The sequence below is a fragment of the Panthera onca genome, chromosome D1, assembly GCF_046562875.1.
Source record: "Panthera onca isolate mPanOnc1 chromosome D1, mPanOnc1 haplotype 2, whole genome shotgun sequence".
Lineage (NCBI taxonomy): Eukaryota > Metazoa > Chordata > Mammalia > Carnivora > Felidae > Panthera > Panthera onca.
Genome location: NC_138348.1, coordinates 2,658,066 through 2,682,017, shown reverse-complemented (window position 1 = coordinate 2,682,017; position 23,952 = coordinate 2,658,066). Strand labels below are relative to the sequence as shown.

The 23,952-nt window shown below is 58.1% G+C and overlaps 1 protein-coding gene across 1 annotated transcript in view; it reads right to left on the bottom strand.

The window, feature by feature from the left end:
- The window catches only part of SHANK2 (SH3 and multiple ankyrin repeat domains 2), a 493,595-nt gene that overhangs the window by 416,531 nt on the left and 53,112 nt on the right, over positions 1-23,952 (bottom strand). The window contains exon 3 of the mRNA XM_081790210.1: positions 8,338-8,557. Within this exon, the coding sequence (XP_081646336.1) occupies positions 8,338-8,544 (207 nt within the window). The 5' untranslated portion in view covers positions 8,545-8,557. The remainder of the gene's footprint in view (positions 1-8,337; positions 8,558-23,952) is intronic.

Here is a 23,952-nt window from a genome sequence, read left to right as displayed (position 1 = left end):
ACCAGGCGTGGGGGGTTGGAGAGAGAGGAAGGGAGGGTCCCGGCACCCCTTCTAGGCAGTGTGACCTTTCAGCTGAGCAGGTGTCGGGGGGTGCACTCCGGCCCCCGGGACAGAGGTCAGAGCTGGAGGTGCGGCCGTGGCTGTGGCCATCCGTCACTCAGACGTGGTAAGTGAGGCCCTGAGTGTGGGAAGGGCATGGAGTGAGCCCTGGGACTCCCGAGCTTCGTGTGAGAGTTAAGTAGAAGGTGGGAATGTCTAGGGGAGGGGAAGGATTCCCAGCAAAGGAATCTGGTTTGGATGGGAGACAAGTCTTGACAGAGCTGATCCACTCAGGGCCAGAGTGCTGCGGAGAGCCAGGCAGGGGGATCCCCAACCCCCGGGCACACTTACGTAATAAATGGAAGCATCTACGAAGCAGAAAAGGAGAGACGCGCTTTCCCGCAGCTTCTGCCAGGAGGCGGCCAGTCCCTGCGCCTCCGTGGACCCGTTCAGACGGGCGGCGGTGACGGACACGTGGGCTGGCAGCCTCCACGGAGTGACTCGGGGCCAAACCCCGAGGTGGCGCTGGGCGCACCCGAGGAAAGCGCGACACGGCCCGGCCCCGAGCTCCTCCTCGTGACGGGCCACTCGGTGCGCGGCAGAAACCGGACCGCCGTGCGCTCGGGGCCAGCTCTGCTCCCGCTTCCAAACCCACCTTCCCCAAAACTATAAATCACAGAAGGGCTGGAGTTTGTGCTGTTTGGGGCACATGCCGCTGGCTTAAAAGGGCGGGTTTGCTGACGGGTGTAGCCTTGGGGCCCACAGTGAGCCCCCCGTGCGTGTGCGGCGGCCTGGAGCAAAGGGACCCGGGTCACCGCACCCCAGGCCCACCTGGACTGTGTACCTCGCTCCAGGGGGCCTGGGGAGGGGCTCCTGAAGGCAGGTGAGCCCTGCCGGGGGCTCCCGCTCAGAGGCGGGGAACATCATCCCACTGTGGGGGGGAGACCTAGGACCACAGTCACTCTGGGAGAAGAGACAGGTCCAGACGCCCCTGGGACGGAAGAGGGACAGCCTCACAGCTCCTGGAGACACCACCTCCCCTCGGGTGGGCAGGCACAGGGGTGACAAACTGGCCACGGCAACTCGCACGGCTCCGCCGGGCAGGATTCCAGGGTCCGGCTCACGTCCCCTGCGCAGGACCCGGCCTGGCACGGTCTGCACGAGGGAACAATGGCTGCTTTGTTGCGGGAGCTCACACCCGTGGGAGTTGTGCGCTCAGCCTCCAGGGGCTTTGTTTGCCGAGAACAAAGTGAAGACAGGTGATCTTTAGAAGGTTCCGGAAACAATCATACTCTTGGGAGTAGAGACCGAACCCTGGCGGACCTTTGTAACTGCGGGCCTGGAGGGTAGGTGTCTCTCCATCGGTAATTCTTGACGGGTTCCCGAAGCTACTGGCAGAGCGGTCAGAATCCTGGGGTGGGGGGAGGGGTGGCGGGGGGCAGAAGTCCCCCACGCCACCCGCCAGGAAGAGGTCATGGCAGGCAGAGGCGGGACTCGGGCTTCCAGGCAGGCTCCCACTACCCTGTGTCCGCCTGACCCGGCGTTGTGTTGACCTCTTCAATGTCCCACACCCTTGCTCACTATCCGTGGAGCGTCTCAACAGCCATGACAGCACAATGGACTCCCTCTCCGTTGCCACCAGTGACGGCCTCCCGGGTATTGACACTGCCAGCTTTGACCAAGGAGACCGATCGAGGTAACAGAGGTTTAAAGGGCATTTGCTGTCGCCTGGTCCCGGCTGCATGGCCAGCCTGCACAGCCCCGGCTCGAGACCTTTGGTGCTGTGCCCCAAAACACGGGCGGACGGTGGGGGATGTGACCCCGAGCGTCTCAGACGCACCCGACCCCGTGCCGTGCCTTCTGCAAGGCCGTCCGCTGGCCACAGCCAACACCAGCTTCTGGCAGGTTTGGAGGCTGCAGGCCATTGTGTCCCAGGCCACCTGCTACTCACCTGTCGACTGGGACCAGGAGGGCGTCACGGGGCCTTGGGGCACGGGTGATGTCCCGTCACTTCGTCCCATGCTGGTTACACACTGTGCTCACTTTGTGTGTGTAGTAAGTACGTCAACAACACTGCCCATGTCAGGTTGTTACACAAACTAACTGAAGTAACACATATCATGCGAACTGTTGGGGCTTCATCAAGATAAAAAAGCTTCTGCACACCGAAGGAAACACTCAACAAAACTAAAAGGCAACCGACGGAATGGGAGAAGATATTGGCCAATGACATATCTTTTTTTAAGGTCTATTTTTGAGAGACAGAGAGAGATAGAGCACAAGCGGGGGAGGGGCAGAGCGAGAGGGAGACACAGAATCCGAATCAGGCTCCAGGCTCCGAGCTGTCCGCACAGAGCCCGATGTGGGGCTCGAACCCACAGACCATGAGATCATGACCTGAGCCGAAGTCAGATGCTTAACCGACTGAGCCACCCAGGTGCCCCTGCAAACAACATCTCAGATAAAGGGTCAGTATCCAAAATCAATAAAGAATCTATCAAACTCAACACCCCAAAAACAATCCAGTGAAGAAATGGTTAGAAGACATGAGTAGACACTTCTCCAAAGAAGACCTCCAGATGGCCGACCGACACACGAAAACATGCTCCACGTCACTCATCATCTGGGAAATGCAAATCAAAACCACAGTGAGATACCACCTGCCACCTGTCAGAATGGCTCACATGAGCAACTCAGGCAACGACAGATGTTGGCGAGGACGCGGAGAGAGAGGGTCTCTTTTGCACTGCTGGTGGGAATGCAAACTGGTGCAGCCGCTCTGGAAAACAGTGTGGAGGGTCCTCACAAAATTAGAAATAGAACTACCCTATGACCCAGCAATCGCACTACTAGGTATTTATCCACGGGAAACCGTGTGCTGTTTCGAAGGGGCACAGGCACCCCGGTGTTTACAGCAGCACTATCGACAACAGCCAAAGGATGGAAAGAGCCCCAGTGTCCACAGACTGATGAATGAATAAAGATGTGGTTTATACACACAGTAGAATATTACTTGGCTATAAAAAAGAGGGAAATGCCGCCATTTGCCACCACGTGGACGGAACGAGAGTTTCTTACGCTAAGCGAAATAACCGACCCAAGAAAGACAAGTACCGTAGCATTTCACTCATACGCGGAATTGAAGAAACAAAACAGAGGAACAGGAGGGCAGGGAGTGAGAGAAGAAAAGGGAACAAACCGCAAGAGACTCTTCATGACAGAGAACAAACTGAGGGTTGGTGGAGGGAGGTGGGGGGGGAGGGGTGGGCTAGACGGGGGAGGGGCGTTAAGAGGGCACGTGCGCTGAGCACTGGGTGTTGCACATAAGGGGCGAGTCACTGAATTCTGCTCCTGAGACCAACATTGTGCTGTAGGTCAACTAACTAAAATTTCAGTAATAACGAAAAAAGGACAGGACAAAATTGTGCACACAAATTTAATGAGCAGCATCGTGACGGGAAAACAAAAAGACCTTAATACACTGGCCCACGGTGCCGTTACGGGACCCAGGGTTTTCCCCCGAGGGAATGCGTCTGCAGGACATTGGGCATCAGGATGGGAGGGAGCTGAGGACGGTTCACCCACACGCAACCAGAACACCAGAAAGACAGCAAGTTTCTGCCAAAGTGGACACGCCAGGCAGAGCAGCCCGGAGACAGCAAAGACCTGCCACAGAGGAGACAAGGAAAGTAGGCGGGAAGGCACGCGGGAATCAGACACGCATTCATCCAGAGTGAGCGCGCCCCAATTAAAAGAAGGAAGACCTACAAGAGGGAAAGAAGAAGCCAGAAAACCTCGTAAAAACACCAAGAGCTGAGAAGAATAGCTTTCCAGATGGGCCCACGCAGGGCTGCGAAATCAAACGGAAGTCCAAAATCACACAACCACATTCAGTCAGGGATCGCAGAACAGAGTGGGTCCAAGTGGAAACACCATAAAGGAGGACCCGAGAGAATCGCAGAGGACAAGCAGGCACCAGCGATGAAGGCCGTCAGAGAGAAGACAGACGGAGACACCCAGGTGACGGCGGTTGCCGTCCAAGAAACACAGAGCCCAACCGGCAACGCGGAAACACAGACGGCGTGTAGGAAAACCTCCCAGAAACGAGGGGCAAACAGAATCTGCAGGTGGGAAGCTTTTCCGGGAGAAACAGAACGGCCGGCACCAGACGCTTCCCGTACGGGAACCGAGGCCACTTCGTTAGGGAGCCGGTTAAAGAAGGAAAAACTCAGGTCACCGACGGGACGCAGCCGAGCGACGTCCCCAAAGCCGTGGGGTGAGGTGGGAAGGAGTCCTGCCTCCGACGGCGCACGGAGAAATCGACACGAAAACCACGGGGACACACGCACAGTCGATTCTCCTCATTCGCGGATTCCACATTTGGGAGTCTGCCCGCTCGCTAACGTTCGTCTGTGTCCCCCAGTCAGCATCCGTGGCTCTTCCGGGACCACTTACGGAGCGGCCAAGCGTTTGTGGCGTCCGATCTGCACGCTCCGGGCAACGTAGAGCGAGACGGCGACAGGCTTTTTGGTTCATTCAGCTCATCCTGCGTCCTGCACACCAGAGTCCTTCTGGGCTCTACTCAGGGCCCGTTTTTGGGCTCTTGCTGGTGACCTTGCGGTTCCCCACGGTCGGAGGCACAGTGCAGAGATGGCGCCACGCGGTCTAAGCACAGGACGGCCAGGTGCACCGTGTGCTTCTCCCCTGTGGCACGAGCTCCGTCCAGGCGTGAGCGGTGGCACTGTCGGTGTTCAGGGTTCATGAGTCAAGGGCGTGTCTTCAACAAAACGTCTTTACACACGAATACACGTGAGCAAGGCTACGTACGGACCTGTGGACGCAAACGTGGGGACCGCAGGCCTGCAGGAAGCCAGCGCCCCCTACAGCAGCACCTCGGGACTCGCTGCTTCGAGGCGACGTTAGAGCCCAGGACTGCCGCAGACCGACAGCACGGCCACCGAGGAAGCAGTGCCACAGGAACGCTTCCTGAAAGGCACCACTGGACGGTTACGTCCCTCCAGTTAAGAGGAGAATAAAATAAACAGAACTACAAACAGAAACAGCTGGCTGGTGCTCCCCCTGGAAGCCAGACCAGACCAGGAGGCTCCTGAGCTCTGAAGCGGGACGGCGGGATGGATGGTGACAGTGAGCAGACAGGTCTGCACCCACGAGACTCGGGAGGCGGGGGAGCAGAGGGGGGTGCGTGTGCGTGCGTGTGTGCATGCGCCTGTACGTGTGCCTGCGTGTGCATGTGTGTGTATGAGTGCACGTGTGGGTGCGTGTGTATGAGTGCACGTGTGGGTGCGTGTGTGTGCACGTGTACATGAGTGTGCATGTGTGTGCCTGTGCGTGTGCCTTACATGTGTGGCTGTGCGCACGTGTGTGCGTGTGCATGCATGTGTGCCTGTACATGTGTGCCTTACGTGTGCATGAGTGTGCACGGCTGCATGAGTGGGCGTGTGTGCGTGTGGGTGTGTGCACATGTGCATATGTGTGAACATGTACCTGTGCGTGTGCACATACGTGCATGTGCCTGTACGTGTGTGTGTGTGCGTGTGCATGAGTGTATGTGTGCGTGTACATGTGTACTTATGTATGCGTGAGTGTGCACATGTGTGCACGGCTGCATGAGTGGGCGTGTGTGGGTGTGTACACATGTGCATATGTGTGAACATGTGCCTGTGTGTGTGTGCATGTGTGTGCACGTGTACATGAGTGTGCATGTGTGTGCCTGTACGTGTGTGTGCATGTGCTTGTGCGTGAGCATATGTGTGCCTGTACATGTGTACTTGTGTGTGCGTGTGCACATGTGTGCACGGCTGCATGAGTGGGCGTGTGTGCATGTGGGTGTGTGCACATGTGCATACGTGTGAACATGTACCTGTGCGTGTGTCCGTGTGTGTGCACGTGTACATGAGTGTGCATGTGTGTGCCTGTACGTGTGTGTGTGCATGAGTGTATGTGTGCCTGTACGTGTGTACTTGTGTGTGCATGAGTGTGCGTGTGTGCACATGTGCGCATGTGTGTGCGTGTGCACACCTGTACAACCAGCTCCCCGTTTGTCACAACACCGACCTCTTCCTTCCTAGGCTCAGAGCCAAACTCCGTTTCCCAGCCTCCCGTGCAGTCAAATGCAGCCTCCGAGGAACCGGGACGGTCGGGGAAGTGACGTGCCCCAGTTCTCTACGCCCTCACCCTCTGGGCAGGTCAGGGGACCCGGGGAGGGCTCCAGAGCCCCGGGGCAGCCCGGCCACCGAGCGGAAGGGGTCTGGGTCCCTGGAGACTGTGTGGAGTAGAATGTCTGTGTCCTCGTCCCCGTCGGTCCAGCGGGCTGGTTTGAGAGAAAGAAGTCCAGCGTCTCCGTGTTAAGCACCTGATGTCTGGAGGTCTGTTTATCGCTCCAATTAGCTTAATTTACCCCAGCGAGATGAGAGCGTGCCAAGTTCCTTATGGGAGGAGAAAAGGAGGGGAAAGCCGTGATCAGGGACAACAACGAACCCTCCAGCCTTCCAGCGTTTCGTAACTGTTTACGTTTACGGATTGATTCGGAAAGAGTCTCCTCCAGCCCAGGAATCGCTCGAGTTCAGCATTTCCTTCACTGTCTTTTTCTCCTCTTATGTTAACATAAAACCACGCGACGTTGGTTTGCCAGCGGCCCGTGTTCCCCGACCCGCTTCCGTCCGTACGCACAGACCCCGTCACCTGTCACCTTCTGGAGAGGCGCATGCAGGATGTGACCCAAGGCTCGCTGCAGCCACTCTGGGGCTGGTGTCTGTGCTTTCCCAACACCTGACGTCTTTATAAGGAGTAAGTTTTGTAAGAGATGGTAAACGACGCAGAAGACAGAACGCCTCAACGCCGTCCTGCCCTCCTGAAAGCCACACCCGTGTTGCCGGGCGGCCCGCGGCCTGCGGGATCTGCTCTGGAGCATCTTCCGGAGGGTGCGGCATCTGGCTGACCCCGCTCGTGGGCGACAGGTCCGCAGGATGCACCCCAGCACCCCCAGGCCTCGCTCTGGACGGGACAGTGTCCTGCCGGGGCTGCTCCCCCCAGACAAGCGGAGACCCCGCGCTCCGAGGTACTGAGGCAACATAGCAGACCCCACGGTGCCGGGAGGCGGGGGCCTGACCTGCGCAAAGCGGGGGACACCGGCCACTTCCTCTGATCCTGAGAGGACCCCCTCCCCACCGCGGCCTCTGCCCGGGGACTCTGCTCTTTAGCACAAAGGGTGGACGCAGAGCTCCGGGCCCACCCCCCCCCCCCCCCGAGAACCCTGCAGGCCGTCCACACCACCCGCTGCTCCCACTGCCTCCAACCTGAAGCGCGCAGGGTCCACACCCGCACACGACCGACAGAGGTGAGGAAAACAGAGAGCGTGAGATGACCCACATCTCACCCAGGTGCCCCCTGAGTCCCACCCCAAAGGGGAGCCCAGGGGAGAAAGGGCTGTGCTCAGAGACCAGGTCACCTGACGCACGGACACAAGAGAACTGCCACCACTGGGTGCCCCTGCTCGGCCTGGCCGTGGGTCTGCCAGCCTCTGACTGCCTCTCTTGCTGTCACCGTGTGCCCCAGACTCCGCCTGGCCCAGCCTGACGGGTCCCCCGCACCCCACACCCCACACCCCGCACCCGGGGGTGCTCACGGTCTCGGGTGACATATTCCGCCTCCCCACGGCACCAGCGCCTCACACAGCGGCTCCGACAGCCCCAGCCCCGCCCGTGTCCCCACGAGCCGACCCTCCAGGCAGCGGCCACACAGGCAGGCCCACCAGCAAGGACCCAGGGGAACCAAACGAGCGCAAGGCAGGGCACGCGCCGGGGCCGGGGCCAACGAGAAGCCCCGAGGGCTACCGGGGCCGCCCCAGGTATGGGGCCCAGACCCTGAGGGACAACTGGGAATGGGCAGTGGGCGGTGCAGGGAGGGGCAGGCCGGACAGAGCTTGCACAGCCTGGCAAGTGAGAAGGAGCACGGGACACCGGGGGCCGTGCCCCACTGAGCGGAGGAAGAGGCAGGGCCCCCTCGGGTGCCGGAGGCCCCGCCTGCCCACGCGTCCGCTGTGCGCATGTCCCCGGCAAGGCCGGTCCCCGTGCCCTCGAGGCCTGGGCTCCCCCGCCCCCCGGCACACAGCAGGTGCTCAGCCAGGGCACCGAGGTGCCAGCGTGCAGGCGAAGGCAGCTGGTGGGGAGGAGGGAGGGTGGAGCAGGCACACGCCGTGTGGGGCGCCACCAGGACGGGCCGTGCAGAGGCCGCCCGCAGGCACGCTTGGCGTTGACCGAAACGAGCAACGGGGCCTACCGTCTGCTGCAGGTCCTGGATGAGGATGCGGATCACCACCGCGTGGCCCTGGCTCTCCTCCATCCTGGGGGCGCTGGGCTTCTCCGCCGTGGCCCGGATGGTGTCATAGATGGTTTCTTCTTTGGAGCTGTCCGACTCCGACCCCACGGAGTAGTCGGAGAAGCTCTGGGCCATCTCGTCCTCGCTGGACGTCGGGCTACGCGGCATGGCTGCCCTGCGTCTGTAAGGAGCGGGGAGAAGGAGAACAAGGAGGCAACGTGAAAAGGGCAGGCAAACCCCAGCGCTCGCGGAGGCCGGCGTCCCGGGTTCACGGCCCTGCACGGGCGGCCGGGCCACCGTTGAGGGATGCACAGACCTCCGAAGGCGGGGAGAACTCGGCACCCCCAGTGCTCTCCGGAACCCCGGGCCAGGAGGCGGCCAGGACCCGCGTGGGGGCCCACGGGCTCTGCCCAGAGCTGGGAAACCCGGCACGCGGAAGGAGCCCTAACTAGCGGAGGCCAGGACCAAAGCTCACGGGGACTAGCCGAGGAGCCCCGGGGGCAGCTGGAAGCCTCCCAAGGTAAGGAAGAAAAACTCCCTTTTGTCTTTCTATGAGGACAGAGCAGCAGGAGAGGAAGAAACGCAGGCTCGGGCGGGTCACAAAGGTACCAAGTTCATGTGTAATAACCCCTCTGCTTCAAACACAGAGCAACGATAGGTAACTGCAAAAACAGAACAGAACAGAAAGGCAAGGCCAGGCTCACAGGGGAGATCGTCTCTGCACCCAGGACTCTGGCGGAGCTGAAGTCATGAGCAGGCTGATGCGGGGAGACCCGGGGGCCCCCAAAAGTCTGTGGCAGCTGGAAGTACAGCCTTTGTGCCACCAAGCAGAGGCTCCCCGGCAAAGACCGGGTCGGGGCGCCGACTGGCCCTCGGACCACGGCCGCTGAAGGGCAGAGAAGGCTGTAGACGTAATTCTGGGAGCAGGCTGCCGAATGATGCCCCCATCTCTGTGGGCAGGGCTCCGGAGAGGTGAGGACAAAAGCCGGGGGGACCCCAGGGGTGCCGCGCCAAAGCAGCCAACACCACTTGTACGTGAACTCTGTGAAGGAGGTCAAGTCCCTGTGCACACGGAACGTGGGCAGGTTGTTCCCTGCAAAACCGGGGCTGTCCTGAGCACCCAGGGACGTAGGCCACCCTGACCGTTCAGGGACGGCCTGGTTAAGTCCTGGCGTCTTCCCGCGGAGGGCACAGCTGTGAGTCTGAAGGGCCCCCCCACACACATGAGGACCCCACACCAAATACCCAGCCGTTTGCAGGAGGGAGGGGGACAGAGCAGCACGCCTGCCATCTGGCCCAGGCTCCAGGCCCGGCAGGTGCTGGGGTGCGTGGCCCCCGCGCTCGTGTTTCGTGACCCCGGGAGGCTCAGGAAAGCCCCAGGTGGGGCACAGATCACCCAGGGCCAGCTCTGTGTTCATCGTGGGAAAACCGGCTCGCACTGTTTACTTCCAGAGTTCGTTTAACGACAGCAAACACCCTGTGGAAGTTTCCACTGCTCTGCCCGTGGCGTCAGTCCTGGGGCGCAGGCGGCCACCAGGGGCGCCCCCCCCAAGACTTTCCCGGGGTCACCAGACACCCAGGTACACAGGAGGCCCAAGAAAGCAAAGGAGCCCCTCCAGAAATGCACCCCCTCGCCAGGGGAATGGAGAGGCCGTGACCAGGGTCAGGGGCTCCTTACTGCCCAGCGGGTCTGCACCGTCCTTGGGGAAGGGGCCACCATCGCGTGGCCAACAGACCCTGTTTTGTTTGACCCGCACGGGGCTTTAAATGTTTGCAAACCTAAGGATTTCATATGAGAAGCCAGATTTCTGGTTTGTGGTGACCACCGGGAGGCTCAGGCGATGCTGGGGACGGCGGCGTGGGCCCCAGGGGGCTCTCCGGGCTCTCCTGGTTGGTGGCAGTTACCTCCCGGCCCTCGCACCACGAGTGCAAGAGAGAGTCCGACCAGAGTCATCTGTTCCCTAGACCACCCGCAGAGGGTCACCGGGCCAGTGAAACGATCGCCCCAATCACCCAGGAGGATCCTTGGTTTTCGGTTAAAATCCCCAAAGTTGACGCCAGTGTGATTCCGAATTAAAACGTCAGAACCGATGGGTCTTTTCTGTGGTCACTGCCAGACGTCTCTGTGATTTGAGCTTCCCGTTCCCCCATCCAGAGGACTGCAAAATCTGGTCAGAGGCAAGAGGGCTGTGGCCGGGGACAGGACCTGGGTGTCCCTGGCTCCAGCCCGGCCAAAATGCAATCACCATCTCCCCAGGCAAGAAAGAAGAGCCTAACGTAACTGCGCAGAATACCCTACGCACGGCCTCTGTGATTCAGAATAGTCACAACTAGGGTGCGGAAATCATCCGATGACGTAGTTATTTCCGCATCGCGTGCGAGTAATCGTAACGTTATAATAAGTAACATAAACGTTCGCTTGTAAAGACGTCGTAATAGTTGCACACACATCACCACTTGCAACTATGTCCCAGGTTCCGGCGACGTGTTTCCTCGAGAAAAGCCGCTCTTCGTCCCGGCTGCGGAGAAGTCACCCGGAGGAGATTCAGAACAAGAGAAGCACCAGAATTTCTGGGTGGATCGGTCGGGACGCGGTCTCGGCAGCTCCCCAGGGGACCGCGGCCGCACCTAAAAGAGCTCAGCGGGGCCACAGGGGCACAGACACAAACCTGCCTTTTCCCGGGGGTGAGGGACAGCGGAGAGGCGCGGCGTTCGCAGCCTCGGCAGTCAGAGCGGACACAGCCGACGGGTCCGTCCGTCACTCGGGGCTCCCGGGGGGGGGCCGCTTCCTGCCCTGACGGGGGTCCGATAAAGAACTACGTCATCCCCTCCTCACCGCGTGCCTGTGCTGCTTCCGGACCCTGCAGGGACCAAGAGACACAGAGAGGACACGGCGAAGGTGGCCTCCCACTCACAGGACAGCAGGGCATCCCTGTCTGATGGGCAGGGACGCCGTCAGGCTTATGGGAAGCCAGGCCCAGGTGGAAGCGAAGGGGGCCGTCCCAGGCCCACCGGGCCCACCAGCTCTCCCCACGAAGGATGGGCGCTGGCCCCAGGGGCTCGCGGTCGGGCCTCGAGGGTCAGCATCCGCAAGACGGGCAGGCAGACAGCCCCCAGCAGAAGCGGGCGCAGTGCACGCCCGTCTGAGACGGTTCAAGGGCCGAGTTACTTCCGCGGGGGGCTCATGCAGGATCCCAGCCCCGCTTCCTAAGGTGGCGGCCAGGGCACTGCTCCCAATCTACGCCCGCCCTGGCTCCCTTCCTCGAAAGCCCTCCGCAGCCTCGATGTGAGCTGCTCCCCAGGGTCACCTTGCTCGGGCGACACTTCAGCGTCCGTGTGCATGGGGGCTCTGCTTATTCGCCGCCACCCCCCTCAGCAGTGGGGACACCGTGGGCCCTCAGCGGACAGGGAGAGGAGGGCACAGGGGCCAAAGCACAGGCCCCGAGGTGGCCGGACGGCACGGTGAGCTCGGCCGCGGCTGGCGGGCAGGCAGTTTCACGGGGGACAGATTCGGGCACACGCTCGGCCAGGACACTCGTGGGGAACTCAGCGTCCCTAGCGGTCACTTTACCAGCCCCGCAACACGTCTGCTGCTGGACCCACCGGGCCGGTGACCGTCAGGGACACGCAGGTCTGAGCCGTCAGGAAATGCGCACAACGCCCGCGGGGGTTTACTTTCCAGAAAATTAAAGAAGGCGGGACGGAACTCGACGGTGCTCACAACAACTAGAGTCGAACTTGACTCCGGAAACAGAACCGACGGCCAGAAGAGGAAGGGGCTCCTGTGACCCACGGACCTCCGCACGCGGCCCCCGCACAAGGGCGCCTCACACTGGCCCGGGGTGACACCCGCGAACGGACGCGCCTGCCACCAAAGTGCGGGCGCAGGAGGCCCCACTGGGCGGGTCTGAAGAGGAAAAGGCCTGCGCCCTGGTCCTTCGGAGGACGGCCCAGGAGCTCGGGGCGCAGACCTGAGCACAAGGTCCTGACCTGAAACGGGGCTTGAGCCACAAGACGGACAGGCCCGTGGGAAAGGCAAAGCCCTGGGAAAACATTTAATTATTAACTCCCGGGAGGACGGCCGGGTGGCAGAGAAGGCGCCCGGCCACATTTCATTTCGGGTCAACAATAAATACGTTTTACTGGACGTATTTCCCGAACATCGCGTGGGACGCGCTGCCACGGAAAACTATGTTCGTCTTTGTTCTTTGTTCGTCTGCCATTCAAACGGAACCGGGCGTCCTGCATTTTATCCGGCAACACAGTGGGGGTCAGAGGGGCCACGGGGGTTCTTCACCCCACAGTGAGGTGGGCAGGGCAGGCTCCGAAAGCCGCAATGCCACGGAGCCCAGCCTCGCTCGGGAAGTCAGTGCCGGACTGGGGGAGGAAAGGTTGCCCCCGCCACCCCTGGGCAAGCATTTCGGCACACTGACCTCTGGGGAGGCTATAAAAACACAGGTCAGTAACGTGCACTGACCCCCAGAACGTGTTTCTCTCACCCACCCCCCCGGGGAGCCTATTAACAAGGAAAAACGGGGGTGCCTGGGGTGGCTCAGTCAATTAAAGCGTCCGACTTTGGCTCAGGTCACGATCCCACAGTTTGTGGGCTCAAGCCCTGTGTCGGGCTCTGTGCTGACAGTCTGAGCCTGGAGCCTGCTGCAGATTCTGAGTCTCCCCCTTCTCTGCCCCTCCCCTGCTCACGCTCTGTCCTCTCTCTCTCTCAAAAATAAAGATTAAAAGGCGGGGCGCCTGGGTGGCTCAGTCGGTTAAGCGTCCGACTTCGGCTCAGGTCACGATCTCGCGGTCCATGAGTTCGAGCCCCGCGTCGGGCTCTGTGCTGACTGCTCAGAGCCTGGAGCCTGCTTCAGATTCTGTGTCTCCCTCTCTCTGACCCTCCCCCGTTCATGCTCTGTCTCTCTCTGTCTCAAAAATAAATAAACGTTAAAAAAAAATTAAAAAAATAAAAAGATTAAAAATAAGAAGAAGAAAACACAAAGCACCCTATATATGCGACAAGCTGTCAGCAGGATTTTGTGATTCCACGTTTACCTCACTCAAATGTATAAAATTCACTCATCCTCAAGGCAGGGAGACCCCCAGGGGGCTGCACGGGGACCACGCACAGACGTGGACACACGGGGTCACCGTCGTGGCTGCAGGAATTGGCACCAAATGCTGGGGGCACCCAGGCTGCCACACGCATGGTTTGGAATCGCCCGCCAGTCGGCGTGAGCTCTGGGCTGCAGGGAGTGGGGGGCCGGGGGCAGGGGGGCAGGGGGGCGGGGGCCGGGGAAGAGCAGCCGGAAGGGCCAGGGGAAAGAATCGCCCACCTACCCAGGTTATCTTGGCATCTGTGGAACCAGCCTCCCGAGTAACATCTCTGTTCCCATCCCCGCCGTGTCTGTGGATAAACGAGGTCTGTCCTCTCCGTCCTGACACCCGTTGGTGCCACCCGAGCTCCTTCCCTGGTTCCCCGAGCCCTTTCATCAATCCAGCCCCGGTCAGGCCGGCAGACGGCTGTGGCTGTAATGATACACGTAACCACGTGCGCGACCACAGCTCACGGTGTGGACGGGACAGAACTCGGCTGACCTACCTGATTCTCTCACGTAAATACAGAAAAGTGGAACTATATGAACGTATGGCAAAATCTTCAAATGTTTTTATGAAATAAGTAAGTAAACTTTCTTTTAAAAGGCCTAAGTAATGAACACCGAGCGGATTATGCTTTGATGCAATATTTGGGGCACCCGGGGGCTCAGTCGGTTCACCGTCGGGCTCTTGGCTTCGGCTCCGGTCATGATCTCACCGTTCGTCAGCTGGAGCCCCACGATGGGCTCTGCGTGGACAGCACGAAGCCTGCGTGGGATTCTCTCCCTCTCTCCTCTCTCCCTGCCCCTGCCCCTCCCCCACTTCCTCTCTCTCTCTCTCTCTCTCTCACACACACACACACACGCACACACAAAATAAATAAATAAACATTTACAAAATAAATAATTGGGGCCTCTGGGTGGCTCCATCTGTTAAGCATCAGACTTTGGCTCAGGTCGCAATCTCACCGTTCATGGGTTCAAGCGCCGCGTCGGGCTCCGTGCTGACAGCTCGGAGCCTGGAGCCTGCTTCGGACTCTGTGTCTCCCTCTCTCTCTGCCTCTCCCCTACTCACACTGTGTGTGTGTGTGTGTGTGTGTGTGTGTGTGTGTGTGTGTGTGTGTGTATGTCTCAAAAATAAATAAAAACCTTAAAAAATTGACAATTAAAAAAATAATAAATAAATAACTATTATTATGTCCTTCTACCTTTCTGTATGGTTACGATGTTTTTAATTAACAGTGGCTGTAAAAATCCAATGACTATAACCTAGGATCTGCCTCCTAGTGGTTTTTTGGACACAAGTCCCTGATCAATCAAGTCGACTCCAGATTCTGAAAGGAGACGCGTGGGTGAGGCCGAGGGGTGCCCAGTGTGGTCCGGGCACAGCTGATGCTTCCGGAAGGGCTGAGGCGCACTGACCCCAAGCGCCACACCCTCGCAAGAGTGTGGTAGGCAGGAGGGTATCATTACGGCTCCTACTCAGATAAGGGCAGCCAGGAAGGGACCTGCCCCGGCCCCAGACCCTCGTGACGCCAGCAGGGAGGGCGCCTCAGCTGGACGGCCCAGACGGGACGGGTGGGTTCCAGATGTGCCCTTGGAGCCGCTCCCAGGCTCCAAGACAACCCGCCCTGGGCACCAAGGAGCTTTGAGCCTGAACTGCCCTCGAGAAGGGGAGGGCAGTGTGCGGCCCCAGAAGGGGAAAGCGGGTCGATTCCCTCCCGTCTGGGCACCAAAACACGCCCCTCGTCCACACAGCGGCTGATGGACACCAGGAGGCGGGATGCAGAATGTTGGCATTTATGGATATATTGGTATATGTTTTTAAAGCGTGGACTTTAACGTTTACAGCAGTCGTAGGCTTACGGGAGGCTGGGCTGCCAGGACAGACTTCCCACAGGCTCCCTCTGCCCCCGCTCTGTTTTAACAAATGCATTATCGTTCACGTCCTTCCTCAGGCAAGCTTCCCGCTTTCTCCCTTGGACCCTGACCCGCCAGGGAAAAGTTCAGCTGGTTCCTCGTCTCCGGCTCTCACGAACTAGCCGCCCTCGGGCTCCAAGATGAAACGCAAAATCACAATATGGTTGCACGGCCTGGACGGGCAGGGCATTCCGGACTCAGGGGCGGGTCCCAGCCCCAGCCCCAGCCCCAGCCGTCTAGCTGGCCTGCCCCTGCCGGGCTCTGGCCCCTGTGTTGGGAATGCCAGGAGAAGGCGGCACGGCCCGAGTCCTCCTGCCCGATGCACGCTGACCTACCACCAAGGGAGCATCGGCCAAGTTCCCCCCCCCCCCCCCCCCGCCCCCCACCCCCGCCCGCAGGGTTGGGAGGGAGGCCGGCCTTCCCCAAGTGGCTCCAGCTGGGGCAGCGCCGTCTGTGGGGCCTTGCACAGGGCGGACACACCTTCCAGACGATGGGTTCCCAGCGGCCAAGTCTAATTACCGGGTCTGGGAACCAGGCGCCTCAAGGAAAATTACAGAGCTCTGAGATTTCCAGGGGGAAACGAATGTCACCGAGATCTGAAAGCTGGGATGTGTCTGTTATGAAAATGCTTTTACAATTCCCAACCCCGAGACGGGCCCTAGCCAGCTTGGGGGCCACGTGAGAGGCTCGGGACACCTGCTGTGCGGTGGGTGGGGCTGCAGCCACCCCCAGGCCTGCCGTCACCCCTGATGACAGTATTTAAGCCGAGGACAGCTTTCCTTTAATTCCTGTTATTGCCACGGCTGTGGGACTCTGCCCGTCCTCTGCACCCACGACCTTGGCCATCCTAAGAGAGCGTCTGGAGAAAATACCTCCCCGCTCCGGGGAGTTCAGAACGGAGGTGCCAACCTCCTGGCGGGAGACGCCCTTCCGGCACCCTCTCCCCAGCACGGCCCGCTGCCCCCCGCCCCCCGGTGCAGACAGTGACCCACGCAGCAGGCCCGAGAGTCCGTTCTGAGCAGCCTGTCAAACCCCACGGCGGGACCTGTGGGCCCAGAGATGTCTGTCCTCAGGCGCTTTAAGCTCAGCCTGTCCAGGGGCCCGGCCAGGGCACGGGTGACACCTCAGACACTGTATTCTGGCTCTTCTCGGGAGCAGATAACTCTTCTCTGTGAGCAGCCCCCCCCCCCCCCACCACATGCCCTCCCCTGGCCGAGCCCACACCCGGCCCCACCCGGCTCAGGGCCCAGCACAGGCCAGGAGCCTGGAGCCTCCCCAGTGACTGCCTGCCTCAGGGAGTCACCTTCCTGTCACCCCCACTGACCCGCGTCCCCCTCCTCCTCCAGTGCCGCAGGGACGGATGGATGGACGGACGGACGGACAGTGTGAGCAGGCGAAGTGCTCAGGTAAGAGACCGGCCAACGAGGGTCCCAGCGCTTCTGGTACAAGGACGTGTAACTTCCCAGTCCCCGGTTCCAGAAGGAGCTACAGGCTACCTCACTGTATCACACTTTCCTTTACTGACCTTCGAGGACGTCACGTGTTTTACAAGCGGAGGGTCCGCGGCGACCCTGCGTCCAGCGAGCCTCCCGGCGCCATTTCCCCAGTACATTTGCTCATTTTCTGGGTCTGTATCGCGTTTTGGTAATTCTTGCAACATTTAAAAATTTTCAAAAGTTTCATTGCTTTTCTGTCTGTTACAGTGATCTGTGATCAGCGATAAAGATTCAGGGAGAGCTCAGATGACGGCTCATGTTTTTTAGCAACAAAGGAATTGTTTTAAGTTTATTTATTTTGAGAGGGGTGGGCAGAGAGAGAAGGAGAGAGAGGATCCCAAGCAGGCTCTGCACAGTCAGCACAGAGCCCAACGCGGGGCTGGAACGCACAAACCACGAGATCACGACCTGAGCTGGAATCAGTGCTTCACTGGCTGAGCCCCCCACCCCCACAACAAAGTATTCTTTAAAGTATGCACATTACTGGGGCGCCCGGCGGGGGCGGGGGGCTCATTCGGTTGAGCGTCCGACTTCGGCTCAGGTCATGATCTCACGGTTCGTGGGTTCGAGCCCCGCGTCGGGCTCTGTGAGGACGGCTCGGAGCCTGGAGCCCGTTTTGGATTCTGGGTCTCCCTCTCTCTCTGCCCCTCCCCGCTCATGCTGTCTGTCTCTCTCAAAAACAAACATTAAGACAACACTTTTTTAAATAAAAATAAAGCATGCACATTACTTTTTAGACATACTGCTTTGCACACTTAACAGAGGGCAGCGTAGTGCAAACCTAACATTTATACGTGCCGGGAAACTGAGCCACTCGCCTGCCCGGCTCGGCTGCGGTCTTCACTCCCTGGCGGTGGTCTGGAACCCAGCCTGGCGCATCTCCAAGGTGGGCCTGTGTTCACAACGGTGCCACGCGGTGTCCGAGGAACAGCTGGGAACATTCAGCCACCCCTTGTGCCTCCAGAACCTAGATCCACAAAACCCTAAATACGACCCACGCAGAAGACGCTGAATCTTCCCATTGGCTACTCGTTCTGGGTTCATAAAAATAGCCAGGGAAATTAATTTCTCAGGAGGCTGAATTTAAGTGTTGCTGTTTTCAATGATCGCCGCTTGAAATTACAAGGCTCAGGAATTTTAATTTGTAGTTTGCCTTTTCATGGGTCATTTGAAATATTTCAGTAGCTGTCCTTTTTGGAATCTTACCCAAAAATGCTTAAACTTATTTTCCCTTCTGTTCTTTTGAAAACCCATCCCCATTCTGTGCGCGTTAATATATTAAGTTTTTAATTATTTAGGTTATGCTCTCAGCGGAACATAAATTGTGCGTAGTAATTTCGCTAAATGGAAGGCAGGACAAATACATTTTACGGAATAGGTAAAAATTAACAACGTTTACTATTTTCCAGACGTTGCTGGATTCAGTCATATTTAGTATAATGCCAGCTTCCACTCACATGAAATGACAAATCTCCAATCACTTTTTTTTTTAATATTTTTAACGTTTATTCACTTTTTGAGAGACAGAGTGTGAGTAGGGCAGGAGCAGAGAGAGAAGGAGACACAGAATCCAAAGCAGGCTCCAAGCTGTCAGCACAGAGCCCAACATGGGGCTCGAACTCACAAACTGTGAGATCATGACCTGAGCTGAAGTCGGATGCTTAACCGACTGAGCCACCCAGGTGGCCCTAAATCTCCAAACACTTTTAAAATTTTGTCTCTATGAAGGTGTCTCTGTGAAAACATGTTTTATCTAACAGCTTGCTAGCTGCATGTATCATTTTATTATTTTTAATGTTTATTTATATTTGAGAAAGAAGAGAGACAGAGCGTGAACAGGGAAGGGGCAGAGAGAGAGGGAGACACAGAATCGGAAGGAGGCTCCAGGCTCTGAGCTGTCAGCCCAGAGCCCGACGCGGGGCTCGAACTCACGAACCACGAGATCGTGACCTGAGCCAAAATCAGATGCTCAACCGACTGAGCCCCCCCAGACGCCCCTGGCTGGATCATTTTAAACAGGAAGCACGTGTACTCCTGCCCCGCCCGAACATCCGGACAGGCCTGCCGAGAGGGGGGCACGACCGCTCCCCTACACTGAGCGCTCACGGCGGGGCTCAGAGGCCCCCTCCAGACCGCGATCTGACCTTCACCGTGCCTACAGTCTGCGGGAGAGCGGACGCCCCGTGAACGCCCAGGGCGTTCTGCCAGACCCAGGGTGGGGACAAGGCCCAGGGTCTTTGTCTGCCTGAAGCCGTAACAAAACGCCACCGACGGGGGGCTTACACAACATTCATCTTCAAGTCAGAGATCAGGGGACCAGCACGGTCCTCACGGCTTGCGAACGGCACCCTCGCTGTGTCCTCACGTGGAGGGAGGGAGCTCTGTGGCGACTCTTCTTACAAGGACACTAATCTTGCAGGATCAAGGCCCCACCCCAGTGACGACGTCATTTTGCCTACATCACCTGCTTCACTAAAGGCCCCATCTCCAATTACAGCCACATGGGGGCCAGGAATTTAGGAGGGGGGAGCATGAATATTCCGTCTACCCCGTCTATCCCAGCCGGGGAAGGCCCACCTTCACTCCCGAGGCCCCTGCCCCTCTGGGGGGCCCGGTCTGGGACTGCAGCGGGGGGGGGGGGGGGGGGAGGACACGAGGGGACATCCCCAGCGGGCCCCTGAGGCTCCGATGAGACAAGGAGCATCACGGGCTCAGAGCCCCCTGTGCTGTGCTGTCACCGAGAGGGGCAGATGCTTGTCGGGACTCCCAGCACAGCCGGCACACGGGACGCTCCCCACCTCACATCCACGGGCACCATCGTCCGTGCCCCCTGCCGGCCGCTCCCTGACCCCACGCGGCAGGAAGGGTGCCCAGGAAAGGCCTCCACACCCAGCACGCGGAGCAGTGGCCACGGGTGCGAAGGTGTACTCGCTCACGCGACCTTGTTGAGAAGCAGCAGGCTCCGAGCATCCTGCCCCGTGTGTCCATCGGCTTTCTCCGTACAGGGTCCTGGGAGGGCCGGACGGCGTCACACAGAACGTGCGTGTTCCTGGATGCGTGGCCCACGAGCAGAGAGCCTCCCAGAAAAGCAGGGCACGCGCACCCTGCAGGCGCGGGGCCGGGACGGTGGCAGGGGGCCGGGCCTCATTCTGAGCCCCGGCACCGTGCAAAGGGAGAGCACGGTCCGAGCAGCGCACTCAGGATCCTTCCCAGACGGGCCTCAGGGCCACAGCCTCCCGGTGATGGAGGCTGGGAAGGGAGCGTCCTGTCCAGCACCCGACCCCCCTCGCTGTCACTTCTGCAGGGAGAGGCATAATCACTTGACGTGCTGGGCTCAACAGAGTCCCCCCAAAATTCACATTCACCTGCAACCTCAGAACGGGACCTTATCTGGAAACAGGGTCTGTGCAGATGTAATGAGTGAGCGAGGTCACGGCGGGTAGGGTGGCCCCCGACTCGTGATGCGTCCTTTCGAGAAAGCCACGGGGTGTCGGGGCGGGGACGCTGGAGTCCAGCAGCCAAGGAATGCCACGGGCTGCCAGCTGTCGCCATGGGCTGGAAGAGGCAGGAAGGACCCTCCCCCGGAGGCTTCAGAGGGAGGACAGCCCCGCAGATGCCCCCGTGGCGGACGTCCAGCCTTCAGAACAACGAGAGAACGCATTTTTGCCGCTTTGAGCCACCAGCCCTTGGTAGCATGCTCTGACGGCCACGGGACGCAAACGCACCAAGAATTTACACTCAAGGGAAGCGTCTCCAATGCTGTTCTTAACTTAGTTCTCTGTGGGCTGCATGTGCACCTACAGTCTGGCCCCGGTGTCTGTTCAGAAAAAGGAAGCAATCGTCGGACGCAGAATCACCAGTGACACTTACAAAAGCCCTTGGCAGCAACGGGCTAACGAGGTGGCAGAGACCAGACGAGGGAAGGAGGGATACGGGCTCTGGGGGGGTGGGGAATCACACAGAATGGCCACGCTGCTGGAGCCCCTGGGGCGGTGGACACTGAGCGCCCCCACCCCGCACCCTCTGTTCCCTCTAGTATCCCTCCTCTCCTCCTTCCTCTTCCCTGAACACCCTTCCCTGACCATCCTTTCTTTTTTTTTTTTTTTTTTTTAGTATTTTTTTATGTTTATTTTTGAAAGAGAGAAAGAGAGAAAGCAGGGGAGGCACAGAGAGAGGGGGAGACACAGAATCAGAAGCAGACTCCAGGCTCTGAGCTGTCAGCACAGAGCCCGACGTGGGGCTCGAACTCACGGACCATGAGATCATGACCTGAGCCGAAGTCGGACGCTTAACCAACTGAGCCACCCACGTGCCCCTCCTTTTTTTTTTTTGTTTTAAATTTAAGCTTATTTATCTATTTTGAGAGATACAGAGACAGAGTGAGCAGGGGAGGGACAGAGTGACAGAGAGAGACAGAGAATCCCAAGCAGGCTCCACACTGTCAGCACAGAGCCTGACGTGGGGTTTGAACCCATGAAACCGTGGGATCGTGACCTGAGCCGGTACCAAGAGTCGGACGCTCCACCGACCGAGCCCCCAGGCGCCCCGACCCCTGTTCTTAAGCTAAGAATACGCATGTGCAGAGCTCATGTTCCTTTGGCCACACCTACCACCTTGGTTTTCACGAATTTCACTAACTCTGTGTAGTGTTTGTTCTTTGTGTCACTACAGGAGAGCTGCTACAGAACCCGTTGTACGCACGGCTGCTTCCTGAGCCCCTCGTCTGCCTGAGTCCACACTCGAAGAATAGTAAACAAGCAGACGCGGGTTAGGGGACCGTGAGGCACCGGTGAGGGGGTCCCGTGTGAGCAGACCGGGGCAAGACAGTTCTCTCCAGAAAATGCAAAACTGATGATGCTTGGACCACAGAGGCCATGAACGGGAAGCCACGGCTGCCAACGGTGGTCACGGGGACAGTGAGGCAGAGAGAGGGGACCTGGAGAGAGCACAGAGGGAGGCGAACAGAGAGAGGTAAGAGCAGGGGAGGGACAGACTGGAAGTGGGTGGAGAGAGGTGGAGACAATGGACAGAGACACGAGAGAGAGAGAGAGAGAGAGAGGGGCCCCCATGTCCAGGTGAGACATGGTAACAGTGTTGAATGTAGTCTCCTGCCTGGAACCACCAGAATAGGCTAAAATGCATGAAAAAATTGGTTTCAAAGGCAGGAAAGGAATCCATGAGAGACGGGACACAATAGAGGTGAGCCCTATGATGGGTCCCAGCCTACTGCCTTCGCGGCATTTCTAGGCCATCCCGAGAGAAAGCGCCGCCCGACGAAGCAGGGGGAGTTCCTGGTGGGGCAACGGCGTCAGGAGTGCAGGGAGGTCAGGGCCGCCATCTGCAGGGTGGAGGGCAGGGAGGGAAGGCTGGGCACGGAGGCCACAGGAGACGTGCAGTGGGTCCCTCTGAGTGTTCTGGGGCAGGGGATCAACGCACGCATCTGACAAAGCCACCCGGGGCTGGGGAAGGAGGCACCCGCAGGGTCAGAGGTAACAACACACATCAACCACACAGGCCCCGGAAGAGTGCCGTTCCCACCGGGCAACCTGGAAAACCCCGTGACTCGGGGGCGCCGAACACACGGAGGGTTTTGCCTCCGGACTGGGAACCATTCAGGCCAGGACTAAACGCCTCCGCGATCCCACTGAACACACGCTGAAGGCAAGACTGGAAACGACCGTGCTTTTGAAGGTCAGAACAAGGCTCAAGATTATTCGGACACATGCAGAGATACACAGACTCAGGATAAAAAAACCCACAATTCACAAAGGTTAGCAAGAAAAAAGATGGATAAGTTACTCAAACAATAAAAGGTTACCAGGCTTACAAAGAAGCGGGGAAATAAGACCCATAAGGAAGAATATGTCAACCAACCAAAACTAACCCAAAACCGATACAGATGTTCGAATTAGCAGGCAAGACGCTAAAAAGTATAGGACCTACATTCTTTATGTTCATGAGACAAAAACTAAATAAATCAAACTTCCAAAGATGAAAAATGTAGTACCTGAAATGAAACAGACACCAGATGGGATTAGTGGCAAATTCGATACCAGACAAAAAAGACTGGTGAGGTTGAAGAGATCGCGAAACGAAATACAGGGAAAACAACGACAAGTTACACTAAGAGAACAGATGATCGGGAAGCTATGAAACAACTTCAAGCAGCCTAACGTATGTATCGCTGAAGTCCCCGACCAAACGGGGAGGGGGTAGAGAAAAATTGCTTGAAGTGTGGCCAGACATGTTGGCCACAAATAGCACACATTTGATGAAAGCTATACGCACCCACAAACTCAAGAATCTCAATGAAATCCACGCACGAGAATCATAACGAAAACTGAACCGCCCCATAAAAAATCAAAACTAAAGATAAGGAGAACAAGCTTAACAGCGGACAAAGAGTCAAAAACATGAAGGCCTTTTACATCTGAAAAGAAGTCACGCTTCAGAACGACAGCGGATTTCTGGCGGGAAACCATACGAGTGAATGGGCATTGGAAGACCATCTCGGCCGCGCTCGAAGGGAAAAAGGCAAAACTAGAATTTTATGACCAGTGGAAACATCTGTCAAAGACGAAGCACGTTCGTCTTGTTCCACACATGTGGAAAACCATCAGATTTCCCACACATGTGCAAGCTGCAACATTTCGTGAGCAGCGCGCGTTCCCTATAGGCAATGTTAAAAAGGAGAGGCTCTGGGCAGAAGGAAATGATAACCATGAGGGGAAAGACAGGCTTTTTCTCATTTAAACCTCTCTAAAAGGTAACTGACTTCAAACAAAACAAATAATGTGGGGCGGGGGGGGGGGCTCATTAAGATACGCAGAAGAAAAATACGTAACAGAACTGAGACAGGAACTGGAAATGAGTTATCGCAAGGGTCTCACCCATCAGCTGGCGTGATGGGACTCGAAGACGGGTCAGAATGAGAGAAAAGTCTTTACTGGAAGGCCTTCAGCAACCACCGAACTAACAAAACAAGGAGTCGTAGTTTTCAAGTCAACAAAGGAGGGAAAATGAATCACAAAATTCTATTTCTCTAAACAAAGGCAGAAAAGGGTGAACAG